This window comes from Spodoptera frugiperda, chromosome 7, assembly GCF_023101765.2.
Source record: "Spodoptera frugiperda isolate SF20-4 chromosome 7, AGI-APGP_CSIRO_Sfru_2.0, whole genome shotgun sequence".
Taxonomy (NCBI): Eukaryota; Metazoa; Arthropoda; class Insecta; order Lepidoptera; family Noctuidae; genus Spodoptera; species Spodoptera frugiperda.
The window spans coordinates 1,440,146-1,454,641 of NC_064218.1; the positions used below are offsets into that span (position 1 = coordinate 1,440,146).

General features: G+C 34.1%; 1 protein-coding gene across 1 annotated transcript; it reads left to right on the plus strand.

Moving 5' to 3' along the window:
• The first annotated feature begins 166 nt into the window (after positions 1-166).
• Positions 167-13,174, plus strand: LOC118266391 (ceramide-1-phosphate transfer protein). The gene is made up of 4 exons (XM_035579830.2): positions 167-374; positions 2,181-2,392; positions 7,553-7,728; positions 10,049-13,174. Exons 1-4 carry the CDS (start codon positions 256-258, stop codon positions 10,175-10,177), a joined length of 636 nt encoding a protein of 211 aa, XP_035435723.2. The 5' UTR covers positions 167-255; the 3' UTR covers positions 10,178-13,174.
• The last annotated feature ends 1,322 nt before the right edge of the window (positions 13,175-14,496 follow it).

Genomic DNA, 14,496 nt, shown 5'->3' on the forward strand with positions numbered 1-14,496 from the left:
ACAGGTAAATCATATATTTTTAAATCTAACCTACTACCTATTGATTACGACGACGACCAAAATATTTTCATTCAACATTCCAATTTACGCACTTGTGTCATGACGGCGACAAGCGCGACAGCTGGCACTGGCAGCTGATAATAAAAAAATGACATTTTGTTTAGTCAACGTCAACGTCAGTCTCAATCAGTTGCTGGAAAGTGATGTCGTTTGTGCTGTAGTGATTCAAAACTATTTTACATTATTTTGAAAGAAATGTCGAACGAAAACGCTTTGGACTTGCACCACGTCCACCAGTGCTTCCAAAGAAGCCTGAAAGAGGAGGATGACGTTGTCATTGAGGCGTACATAGAAGGATACAATGAATTAGTAAAGTAAGCATTATAATTGTTTCCATATGGATTAAAAAAAAATGCGAAGTGTTTATAATATTGTAGATAAGATTGTGGAGCAAATTTGCGAGGTCGCGCGCTTTAAATTGGCGAGAAACGATTAGTGTTTCCCTATTTGTAGTTATGCTGTTAACTTGTATCAATGAATGCGCTAACAATGGATTACGAAGTGCATTTTGTGTGCAGCGTTATGAATGCAAGTTCCACAGCTCGTCTTTGACACAAAGTCATATATTTTGGCAGCAGGAAAATAAATGTACTTTCTAATTATGTCCTTTCGCGCGGATTCTTAATTTTATATTTGATTGTGGTGTTCAGGAATTATTTCTATTAGAATTAGCCATTTTACATGCCAACCGACCGACGAGTTTATATTTATTTTTGTGTTACGACTCATTGTATTATTTATTTTTTAATTTTTAATTAATAGAGGAGTTTATTTTATGACTATTGTGAGACATATTAGGTTAATTAACGAAAAACAATGGAATACTCACATTGGTAAATAGACTGAGAAAAGTTCATGAATAGTCTTGTGACTTGAAACTAGTAGAGCTATTCTCAGTATATTTACATGTGTAAACCATTATTTTACTTAATTTATTAGAGGAGTTATTTTATGAGCTTATTAATTAAAATGTGAAAGTCATGACATAAGCATCTGAAAGTAGTGCTAGTTAACTTAAGATATCTAGCAATTCTCTTTGTATTTGTTGCATGTATCACTCTCAGTAATTATTTGCGTCTATTCTTAATCACTTTATTAAGTCAAAGTCAAAGTAAAAATACTTTATTTCAAGTAGACTGGGAAGGCATTTTTGAATGTCTAAGCAAATATTAGAATATTAAAAAAAAAATGTATCTGTCTGTGTGTATCTGTCTGTGTCCATGGGCGGCACATACCATCAGGTGGCATGTCTGCTCATTTGCCCCCTATTCCATAAAAAATAAATATTATTATAGTTTGTCATCAAACAGTTATGTGAGTAAGCCGATAACATAATAATTAGTGGGGTATGAAGTTTTACAAAAATCTTAATTATTGACATAACTACCAACACTCATGACTACTGACTACCCAATGTAGAAATTAAACAGCATAATCGTTAACTAACTAGTTATTATTACCTGAGCAAAACCTTGAATTGTAATTTTCATATCAGTGTTAACACTAAAACAAGGAAGGAACCGAATGCAACTAACTCAAAATAATTGATAAACAACAACTAGGTGTTCTAAGTTTAATTTACATTTGTTTACTTAAGTTTCAAGTGTAACTATGCATTATCAAAATGTTAATTAACAAAGAAATCATTGTGATTATTATATAATAATAATTACTAGTTTCTGCCAGCGGCTTCGCCCGCGTTTTCGTGTAATAAAATGTATGTATACCAAATTTCATCATTCAGCGTGATCGACAGACAAACATCCAAACAAACAAACTCCCATGTAGGTGAAATTATTTGTCAAGCAAGGGTGTCATTACTTATTAAATTTTAATTATGATACTTATAAGTATAACTAACACTAACATTATTAAATAAGTAAGTACCTAGTTATAGCCCATGGGTAACTACTCCAGTCACCAAAAAATATGCTGCCTAAAAATTTGAAGAAATAAGTATGTCCTCATAGGATGTAGTTATTTCAAACCTTTTAATAATTTAGGTAACTATGTAATGAAATACCAACAAACCAATTAATTAATCATAAGAAAGTATTTAATACTCAAAACATTCAAAACTTATAGTTAATTCACAAAATTAATACAACCATCCTTTTCAGGTTTCTCAACTTAATAGGATCAGTATTCTCATTTGTGAGTAGCGATGTGAAGAGTAAAATTAAAGTAATGGAGAAACATAGAGAGGGAGAGGATGCGGTGCACTATGACTCATTCAAGAAGATGATGAAGTATGAGAAGGACACTAACTTGTATGACAAGAACGGATTCGTCTCTGGCTCAAGGACTATGCTGCGATTGCATCGAGGTTTAGGTATGTATATTTTAAATGTTTTTACGTTAATATGCTTATATGACTGAGCCGACTCAACCAGAGTGATTTCATGGCTCCCTTTCTTTCTTTTTTTTGAGTAAATGTATACACTAAGATTTTCTCCTATGTCGTGGGTGCGTTTACAAACATACAAGTTCACATTCACATGACACCCAGACTAGAAACAACAATTTGTGGATCATACGAAGAGTTGCTCTGTGCGGGAATCGAACTCCCTACATGTAGCGCGGCAGACGGTTGCCAAGTCACCGCGCCAACCGTACAGTTCCTAACTTCCAAACGCCGGCTTTACATAAAATGGGCGTGAAATAACGCTTGTATTGTGTGAAACACATCGTGAGAGACCCAATTCTCATTGGTCCTTACTTATCTAATGGTTATGGTTATGGTTCTTACTAGCGCTACCTAACTGCAAAATTTAAAACACAAAGCCAGCTGGAATGCTTGTTTTTATATAGCTATAATTAACGATGACCTAATTCTGACATAATTTACTTTTATAGCCAAACATTTGATTTATTAAGATGTTGCAGTGAAAACCACAATTAGTAATATTTAATCAAGAGCGGAAAAATTACGTGATAATTAATTTATTATTTGTGGTTGCCCTCATCAGCGTAAATAATAATTATTTAATTACATTACTGAACAAACCGATTGTACTGATAAATTTTAAATAAATTTTAAAACACACAAAAAAGGAACTAGATTTTAATACACAATTTTTTTGAGGGAGGCATATCATTCAATTCTTCCCCCGCCTCAGAGTGAGTGTCAGACTCTTACTGACCATCCCGTTCCTACTCCTACTTCAATACGAAGCCCCGGTAACGTTACGTTGTCCGTACCTAGACGCTAAAGTAATAATTATGAATGGATTTCCCCCTTACATTTAGTGCGGATGTTTTATCAATCTACTTAATACTTAGGTATCATTCATATTAATCTAATCTGTAGATTGGACTTGGTGTGTGAGCCATTGTGGTACATGACGTTATTAATTAGTCCGGAAACCGATGATAATTAATTAGGTACTGTTTAATACTTCGTTTTTCACCAGTTCTAGACATTCGTTTTAACAATAATTTGCCTTTAATTATCACAAAAGTAACACCCATACATGATATTTCCATTATCACATGTAAATGTAAACGTACGTAGTACGTACAATGGTTTACACCATTCTCAATCAAACATTTTCGAAGATAAATGAGCCAAATCCAGTTGTTCCAGAGTGTTCTATAAAAAACAAGCGTACTAAAATAAAATGCCCTTATCAAAAAGAAACACAGTAGCTATCTCGTAATTATCTTTATTTATTTACGATACTTGGTTTGTATATTATTAAAGATTTAATTTAAATAAATCAACATTTAAAAATATAAAAAGAACAGCCCACAGGTGACGGGAGAAATCCAAGTTACCGGCGGTCAGGGCTCAAGAAAGAGGAATCTGGAATTTCCGGACAATACGCGCCGTGTCCCACTCAGGTTACCCAACAGTCTAACGTTAACCCACTCAGGTGTTGGCTTTTGGCGATAAGACCATTGGGTATATTATTATTATAAAACACTTTGAGACAATTAGATTCAACTCAATCATCTGCTTTTATTCGAAGAAACAGTCTTAGGTCAGCGTCATTCAACCACAATTACGTTTACTAAATAAACAAAAATAATGTTTTGTTTTGCCACAAACGAATAACCACAAATAATACTCAAAGCAATATGGCGGCAAAACACAATTTTATTAATTAAGTAAAGTGGTCTCCATGTTCCTGATTTCATTTAATTAGATAAAATGTTGGTCGGAGCTTAGTCGAGACTGACGTAATAAATTAATTCATATTGTCATTGCTCACGCAAAACATTTTTATCGACGATAAACAAAAATTATCGCGAATTTTATTATAGTATTAAGTAATTTGATAAAGGTATCGGCAATAAATGCATTTCTTATGTAGGACATTTAAATTGACATTGAATGAAGGTAATAAAGTGTAACTCTAACCGACACTATTTATCGCGGGCACTTGAATTGAATCAATCAACAATCTTGGTTTATAAAGCTTTGATATCCCTTGTATGTGTTTAGTTCTAGAACTGTGATAGGACAAGTAATATTCATAAACTTGATGACCCTGTGCTCACTCGGAAGCCGTGTGAAAGACGGCAGACTAGATAGAATACAATATTAAGCACCATCCCCATTTTTCCTGCAATTGTAGTACGAGTAACGGCCGAAATTAGTAACAACCCCGAATATCTGGATCAATGTCTGTTTGTCTGTTTTAACAGAACTCCTTACTACTAAGGTAAAATCAATCTATATCTATATGTGTATGTGAACTTGTATGTTTGTAAACGCACCCACGACACAGGAGAAAATCCTAGTGTGGGGCAACGTTATTTAAAAAAACGAAATGAAATGAAATGAATCTTAACCGCCTTACTCAGAGTTATTCAATGGTTTCTTAACCTAGTCCTTTAACAATTGTTTTTTATACAAAATCACTACTAAGGAATAGTTTAAATAATCATTAAATGTCTCTAAGTCGTTTTTTGATTGAGGAGATCAAGTATCCAAAATAATATCGATCGTAAGAGACTATACATTTTACAGAAATTGGGAATTGGGAAATGACAAAAATTGGGTTACAGATTTATCAGCTAAACCCTTTTAGACTGCGGTTTCTAACCAGCACAAAACGATAGTCTAATCAGTTCGTATTTACTTGGTCTATTATACAATAGTTGTGGATAACAGAACTATAGAATCAATATACGTGGAACTACTAGTACAATAGTCTTGCGGAGATTACCTGATGATAGTCATGATACTAGAGTGTATGTCAACTGATTAGTTTATCTACTTTATCTATCTGTTGCTTCGATTCGCAAATAGAACTGAATGGGTGATACGTTTGGTACTATAGTATAACTCTAGTAATAAAGTATGCCAGATTATAATAAGTAGTCGGTTGTTATCATGTGGCTTTAATTTTGAGGGGGAAAAATATCCAATGACTTCTCCTTGTCTTGGGCGAGGCAAGGGCGAGTGTCAGACTTTTACATACTAAAAACCATCCCGTTCCTATTCCTGCTTTTCGAGCCGGAGCCACGGTAACCCGCTAGGTAGTCCGCAGGTTCTCATGTGGCTAGGTATTCTTTAATCGTTCTAATTGGCAAGTCATTTAAAACAATGCTATCTTTTTTTTGTAAAGGACTGTGTTGAGTGATGCAAATCCTGTTACTGTTTATAAGAATACCTAAAAGTTAGCACTTTTTAAAAATCGTTTTCTTCAACGCAACGGGATGATATTATTATCGACTGCCTAAATAAAAGATCACAAGTCCACAAACCTCAAGCTTAGCAAATGGTTTTAGCTTAAAGTTTTAGAAGACACACTACGTTACTGCTGGTTGCAGTTTTAGGATATATTCTACTCCATAATAAACCAGAAAAAGAAAAACAATAACCTATTACTAGTAGTATAAAAAGGAATTTTCCATAAATATCAGACGGCGGTTCACACCCATTTCTCGGTGAGTGTAACGTCATACGCAGTACACCTGTGTTTACGCACCGCCCATACATCACACTGCTCTGTTTATTTACTCTGCACCGATAGCCATGCCATCGAAATAGGTCGTAATATTGAGAGCAACGATAATACACTACTTTCGCACAGATGACCGTGTATAAGTACTTATTGTTGTAAGAAATGTACCATAATATCTGTAACAAGTCTCTAAATTATTGCTTCACATGAAAAACAATATTTATGCTACATTAGAATTAATTTCTTAGACCTATTTGGTCCGGAGCTGCGGACTACCTAGCGGGTTTACTGGGACTCCTGCTCGAAAAGCAGAAGTAGGAACGGGGTGGGTTTTAGTCACTAACAGTCTGAGATTCCCTATCGACTCGCCCAAGGCGAGAGATGTCATTGGAAGATTTTCTGATTGGGCCCCCTTAAAACAAAAAAGCAAAAATACCTACTTGGTCGTAAATCCAAGATGTTTTAGCACAAAAATGTGAAAAAATCTTCTTCTCTCACTCTTTTCATCGTCATCATCATATCAGCCATAAGACGTCCACTGCTGAATATAGGCCTCTCCCAATGACTTCCAGATAGGCCGGATCTTTGGATTTAGACTGTGATTTCTGTGCCTGGAATGCCTCATGTCATTCTACTTCTTCCTGCCTTTATTCTGAACAATTCGCGGCCGAAGGTATAGGTCTTCTACTCTCTATCAGACTACATCACATCACACATCACTAACACCCTTTTCTTTCTTACCATACTTCACACAGTTTATCCTTCTTTTCTCCAGTGTCATCACGGTTGTTCCAAATGAAACCAACTGTAACACAATGTTTGTCGGCCATATTTATTACCATTCCGAGTCAATGATGTTTAATTCGATTCAATAAAGACATATTCAACGAACTAAATTGCCGTGATGTTTGTAGTGTGGATATTTCCCATAGTGTTCTGATAATAGAAATAGGCGTTTCGATAGATAACAGAACAACTAGATAATAGAAAAACTGTTGCCGTGAGTTTTATGTGCTTGACGTCAGCAGTTTTGAATTGTAGATTATTATAAGTGACAAAAAATATTGAAGGACAATGTATTTTGCAATGAATTTTTTTCTTCTCGTAAATGACACACCATTACTTTTAAATATAAGTAGTAGTACTTAGTAGTTACGAGTCTGCGCGCCTCAAATAGCCATCAAACCACCACGAAGGGGGCCTAGTTGGGCTAATGCCGATCCGGAGCTGCGGACTGCCTAGCGGGTTACCCGGGAGTTCCGGCTCGAAAAGAAGGCGAAGGAACTAGGTGGTTTTTAGTCACTAAGAGTCTGATGTCCCTCTCGCCTCGCCCAAGGCAGAGGAAGTCATTGGATGATTTTCCTCCCTCAAAAAAAGTACTTAGTAATAGTAGGTGATTAATGTGTTAGTAACCGAATAGCTACGAAAAGTTTAATGACCTTAAAACAAAAACATGGTTCTTCACTTAAAAAACATCAATCGCTTTAACTTTAACAACACCGATGACATCAACTTCAACGTTCACACCATCGTAGCAGGTCCAACAACGCATTAATAAACGAACGCATTGTTTACAGACTTCATACGTTTGTTCCTGAAGCGTCTGAGTGAGGCGGACGAGAACATGAACACTTGTACCACGTGTCAGGGCTCCTACAACGAGACCTTGGCCAACTTCCATCCGTGGTACATCAGGAAGGCAGCCACTCTAGCTATGCATGCGTTGCCTTCGAGACCGGATCTGTTGAAAAAGGTAAGGTTAAAATTGACAAGTGACAGATAATTGTAAATATAATATAATTTGTTGTAAATTTTCAACATTTTAACTGTATAATGTATTGGCTTAAGCTGTAAAATTATGCATGTTTTTCTAAATAAATAAATAAATAATAGAAGTCGCACGATCGACGAACAAATTAATGGATGACGTCATAAATCCTACATCACACATATGAAGTTTACATGCGAATAAATATGGATAGAAAATTAACCAGCCAACGAACCACAGACAGCGCGCCAGGCATGATCACCTCTGCTGGTCGAAGGATCCTCTTTTCTTAGGGAACTTTACTCTCTGTTCCCTAAAATGGTATTTATTATATTGTTGTAAAGTCCAAAATCTATTGAGGAAAAATTGCACTTTTGGGGTACCTATGTTGTGTTGTTCACGAACTCTATCACAAACGCGGCTGTTGAACTCTGGGTTATCAGTATCCTCGTAATCGCACCACAGATTCGTTGCAATAGAAAATGGACTAACATTTAGAAAAGAAACAGCAGTCACATTTGCAATAATTACATGTTTAAGCTGTTTCTATGTTAAACTACATCCATCCGTTTTCAACTTAAAATAATTCTAAATTCAAATGTATTCGTAATAATAAGGTGGGTATATAATAGACTACAACATTTTCTGGGGCATTTCTGTGTAAATTAACGTTCTTACGAATGGTACAATACAGGCAAGAGCTCAGTTTCCAAAGCATTTTAGTTCGTAAAAGGATGATACACTAGAACATAGCATGGAGCGGCTCGTTGTTATAAGTAAATGATGTGGTCTATACTCTCCTTTAGTATCTCATCTATAATATAAAACTAAGTCGGGTTTTCATTCCTGACGTTATAACTTCAGAATGCACAAACCGATTCGACCGACCGGTTTCCATGGTTTTGTATTTGTTGGAAAGGTCCTGGACGCCGCCGTAAGGTTTATAGCAAAGAAAATTCAGGAAAAATGTAAGAGGAAACCAGAAAAATAGAGAAAATCATTGATGGCGAAACGGAGTTCGCCTGGTTTGCTAGTTCTTAATAACATTTATCACGCATTCATTCGTCAATCGCGTGCCGCCAACATGAATGATAATATAATACGCGTTCATACTCGTGTCACCGATCACAATTGGGCCAATTAGGGAGGCGAATCAATACAACTAAATATAAGTTCATTGTGGGAATCCGTCGCGTGATCCGTCAATCAATAATAACTGCTACTTCTTGTATGACGTCATCACTTTAACGTGGTTTCTTTGTATGCATAGATTTATTATACGTTTGAAGTGATTTAAAATTTTATTTTAGTATTTTTGCCTTGTGTGTATTTAATTTGAGCCAGTGGCAGTGTTCGTTTTAAATAAAAAATATAAATAAATATAATGTGTGTGTGCAATAAAGTAATTAAATAAGTAAAAGTAAATAAATAAATACAAAATAACTTTAAATTCTGACTTGACGAGAGATCTTCGGTTCCTTATCGTCAGTTATAGAAATAATTAGGACATCTAAGAACATGTAGCTCTCTCTGAAATTAGTGCTTTGGTGACTATTTGCGTCACTAGCGCCAATTTGTGTGACAAAGCTAATACACTTATTCTGCCAAAAACTCCGTCCACAAAAACATTCTCGTACGAATTCGATTTTATCGTGTTTGCAGTATTGTGAGGCGACATCCGTACTATCCTCCATTGAATCTTTTGTATTCATTTCCTTTGATTTGTAACAATAAGACCGCCTTATATTGTTCTTACCTACGTCAAAACTAACGTAGCATGGTATATCTTATTTGCGATAATAATACTTATGACTTGCGAAGTAAAGACTGAAATTGCTTGAGCAGTTAATGTGGCGTTATAAGAACAAATGTAGCCACGATTGTTGGTTCCCAAAATAATAAGAGAATCGATGTTATGTACATTTGTGTTTATATATATTTTTTATGGTATAAGCCGGTAAACGACCATACGGATCACCTGATAGTAAGTCATAGCCACCAAAATATTAAGCCCGTGAACACTCGAAACACCAGAAGCGTAACAAGGGCGTTGCCAACCTTTTGGGGGTTAGGAATTTAAGGGTTTTTGGGGAATCTGGGATTGGGAAGATTGGGAAGGAAGGTAATTGGGCCTCCAGTAACCTCACTCACACAACGAAACACAATGCAAGTGTTGTTTCACTTCGGTTTTCTGTGAGGTCGTGGTATCACTCCGGTAGAGGCAGCCCAGCGTGCCAAAACATGGCTCTCCCAGACATATAATATCTGCACTTCTGATTTATTTATAAGTTTTTTTTTATTCCAGATCTTCGGTACGGATGAAAGTTTAACAGCAGCGTTAGCCGTGTTACCCCAAACCCTGAATTCTTGCGACGAAGTCTACAGACGTGTGGAACAACTGTACACGGACTTTGAATTCCATGAACTTCCTTAAACAATGTAAGATTTTCTATTTAAGTAGAAAAATTGTTAACTTACTCCGATGATGTTTCATCGTTGCTTTGTACCTCTGGTTAGATCTTAGAGGTTAAAATGCTCAGATTTTTAGTACCGGCTATCGTTTTTGCGATCAGTAGGTGGCGCTGGTATCGAGTTAGAGTATGTCAGTAAAGTAATAGTTAAATTATGTTACATATTAACTAAATGAGATTGAAGAATAGATTATTGGTCTAGTATGTTTTATTTTCCAGCGCCCCCTAGCGTTTTGATGCAATAGCCTTCATTATGTCGAAGTGTGCATACGCATATTTGACATTTAAAAGTAATACTAAAGCCTGTATTACAGAATTTCATTTAATCTTTCTAACATTGAATGTAAATATCTTACTTTATTTTGTCTCTAAAAAGAGATATACCACACATCCCACTAAATAGCTCAATCATATACTTGTAATGTCTTTAAGTTTTATCAAAGTTCTATGTCAAGGGAAAATCATTTATCGGCAATAAGGATAAGGTCTATATTTGTATAACATAAGTATCATTCTTATGCTGTATTACGGGACTTTACACTTTTTGAGTGATTTACTACTAGGAAAGCTATCGGGTATCAAAATAATCAAGTACTATTGCGTCAATGTATATAATAATACACCTTTCATGTTCTTACAATTTGATCAATATCATACATCATTTTAAAGTAATGTTTCATTTAAAGTCAAAGTCAAATCATTTATTCCAATTAAAACATAAATAGGTACTTCTAAAATGTCAATAAAATAAAGAAATAAATAATAGTTGTCTGTGAAGCTAGGTGCTCGTTCCAAAGTGTAGCTTTGAATGGAGAAGAACGAGCAAAAAACTCCAAAAGCATTAATTATTATATCAGAAACAAAACGATATAAATATTGCACTTAACCTTTCTTATTACATTTATTAAGACTTTGACTGCCAACAAAAATCTGTTGAAGGCAATTACTCCGCTAGCGCCGGTCACTTTTGCCCCCATGGCGCTTAACACATTGAACGTGGTGGTCACCGGTGACCGACGTTAGCAGAGGATTTGCCTTCAACAGTTTTCTATTGGCAGTCAAAGACTTAATGTGAGTGCTAACACGGTGGTCACGGATTTACTCCAAACTCTTGGTTTTAAAAACAAATCTTGTTCTAGCTTTTCTTTCACGTCATTCTAAATTGATAAAAAAAATCGTAAGTTATGCGTATAGCCAATCAAAACACTGACAATATCGCGCTAATTTATCAATTGTGTATTGATTATATCTTTCTGTATTGATATAAATAATTTTCATTTCCGTGTTACTTCGTTCTACACTTTTGATTTTAAAAAAGTATGTAAATCTTTAAAACGTTTTTATTTGTAGCATTGGCATAAGAAACACTTATTTAGTATTAATTATATTCAATCTTTGTGTCATTTTGTGCGTAGACGCGGCGACGACGCGCAGCCTACTGAGTAGGAGTAGACTACTGAGTATTAGAAATTTCATTCAATATTTGTTATTTCCATAGCCCATTAGGTAATGCAATGCAAACAATACTTTGACATATGATATTTTGGTTCCTAGTAGATGTCACCACTAAAGCTGGTCTAAAACACTCACACTCAGGTCTGAAACAATATCATATTGTTATACAGACTACAGACAAGTTGACATTATCATTTATGAAATGCTACATTGCATACGTAGCTACCTTATTCCTCGCCGGCGCTCCTGGTGGTAAATCAGATACGATAGCCTCCTTGCTTAATTTTAACACCAAATAATCATAAAGTGATTATAGTAACCTTTCCTGATAGGAATTATAATTTGTAACAAAATAGTTGTGCTAAATATGATCTCAGTATAACAAGTACAGATGAAATCGCATAATATATTTAGATATTAAATAAAAAATAAATAAATTATTAATATATTTGCCAATAAAATAATGCTAATGCTATCTTTTATTAATTGATGGCAACATTTTAACTCTACTGTCAAATAAATGTCACTTTTGTCAACTCCCGCCAAAAATAACGGCTTGTTTAGATATAACCTACAATTTATGAGAGTGTAGTATTATTTTTCCTTATTTTATACCAAAGGGAAGAAATTAACAATAACAACTACTTTTCCTGTGCCTTTTTATTTTTATAGAACAATTTCAATGAATTATTTTTATTGTTAAGTATCAATTGTTAAGGCATAAAAACTATTTTAACCGTTTATATTTTTTTTAGCAAAACACACTTTTTATTTGTAATATCTTTGAAAATTAATTAGTATTGTGATTTAGTTTTTTAATTTAGGTTATAAAATATTGCCAATTTCATTAAATGAACAACGAATCATTCATTTATTTTTTATATTTTAACTTTAACATAATTACGCTACTAACTAAACACTTATATTTTAAGTTTACTTTATGATTTATAATATTATGCAATTTTTATATAACACAAAACTAGACCAAAAGTAGTTAATAAATACTATTTTCTACCTTTAAGCTCTAACTAGAGTAAGCTGAATGTCAGTATTTAAGTAGCGCGACTGCCATTGGTCAGTTTTTGAGTGTTCTAGAATTTGAAATGTTGGCAGACCAATTTCGGCTTAAAAGGCCTGGTATAGAAATTTGTGAGTTGCGAAGTAGTATAGTTAATATATTCGTTTTGGTTTCCAAGACAGTTTTCATATTGGCTATAGTTGGGCCATTACAAACGTGCAAACTGTCATAAGTATTTTTTATCAGATCTCTCGCTCACACTTATGCAAGTTGTGCGGGATAGTTATATTCTTTTGACGTGACAGTTCGCACGATTGTAATAGCCTAACTATAGAGGGCGGTTAAGTGACGTAAAGTTGTCCAAAAATAAACGTTGTTAAATGATTTTACGTCTCATTTTCGCTTTAAGGATTTGTGAGATCACATTGAAGAAAGAGTCGTGTAATATTACCCTGCTAATAGGTATCTATATATTATTATCATGAATGTAGTACGTATGTTGTATTGAAATATATTGTACGCGCAATGAGCTCAATTGTAACTATTGCTCATCCAACAATATCTGTAGCTTTTGATAACAAATTGTTATAAATTTGAATGTTATAATTAAATTCTCTGCAAAATTGTAATCTTAAACTAAGTGCTTGTAAGCATTTCATTATTTATTGTATGTTGAAAGCTATGTTAAGACAAATCGGCAAGTTAGACGTTCCATTCTCATTTTTGCTCTTAGTAGATGTCGCCACTGGCGTTTAAGATCCTTACAGAGCAATTATTGTTACTTTAGCAAGTTTAACCTCTCGTATACTATATTACTCGTATATAAAACAACAATAGAAAACACTTTGCGACTCACCTGGATCCGCGTTCCGCGACACGAAGGGTTAATCACCAACTGTATATCCTTAATAGTTAATCAGAGATGCTGCAAAAACGCTCTACTAAATGCAAATAATCTTTTACCTAACTACCCAGTACCCCAATTGTGTCCTAAGTTGTCGTTCTGTCTTACAGCTTTATTAACATATAAATCTGTTGCTACTATAAGTAAATTCATATTCAATCGTGCTTATAAATTGTATGCCTGATTGTGTGAGAAAGTTAGTATTTACATTTACCAAGAAATGTATTCAATATTTTTTTAGATAACATATCAGTCAAAGCAAGTACTTAAGTTACAGTTAATTTAAAGATTTTCCTACTGAATAAAGCTGGTTTTGATATGAAAGTGAATTAAAATATGAGCTTGAACAAAAGTTAATATTTTGACTTTGAGTATCTTGACAAAATAATGTGTCCTCACTCATTTATCGAGTATAATATCGAACATTTCCTTTAATATTGCAGCTAATTGAAATACACAAATAGATAAAAAAGATACCTTAAATTTACTTAAGACTTTAAATAAGTAAAATTGGTATAAACCAATAAAATTTGCTTAAAAAATTTGCTATAATTTCAAAAAAATCTTATGTAATTAGTAAACTCAAGGTTCCTTTTGGTAATTTCAATTTGTATTTCCTATTTATAAGCTTTTTGTGCTAATGTGGAATGTGCGTATTAATATAATAACGATAAAATATCTAAGTTTATGTATGAATGTGCAGTATATTGTGAAATCGTATGTCATCTGCTAAAATCATGTGCTGTTTGTATTTGAAAGTTATTTAAAATTGATCATGTGCCAGTAAAATAATTTTGGTATTCTATGTCATGTTCATTTCTTACAAACGCGTTACGATAAACGCGCATGCCAATTTTATTTTCAAATAAATATAGGGTGACTGGTACGTAGTCAAGGATATGTAA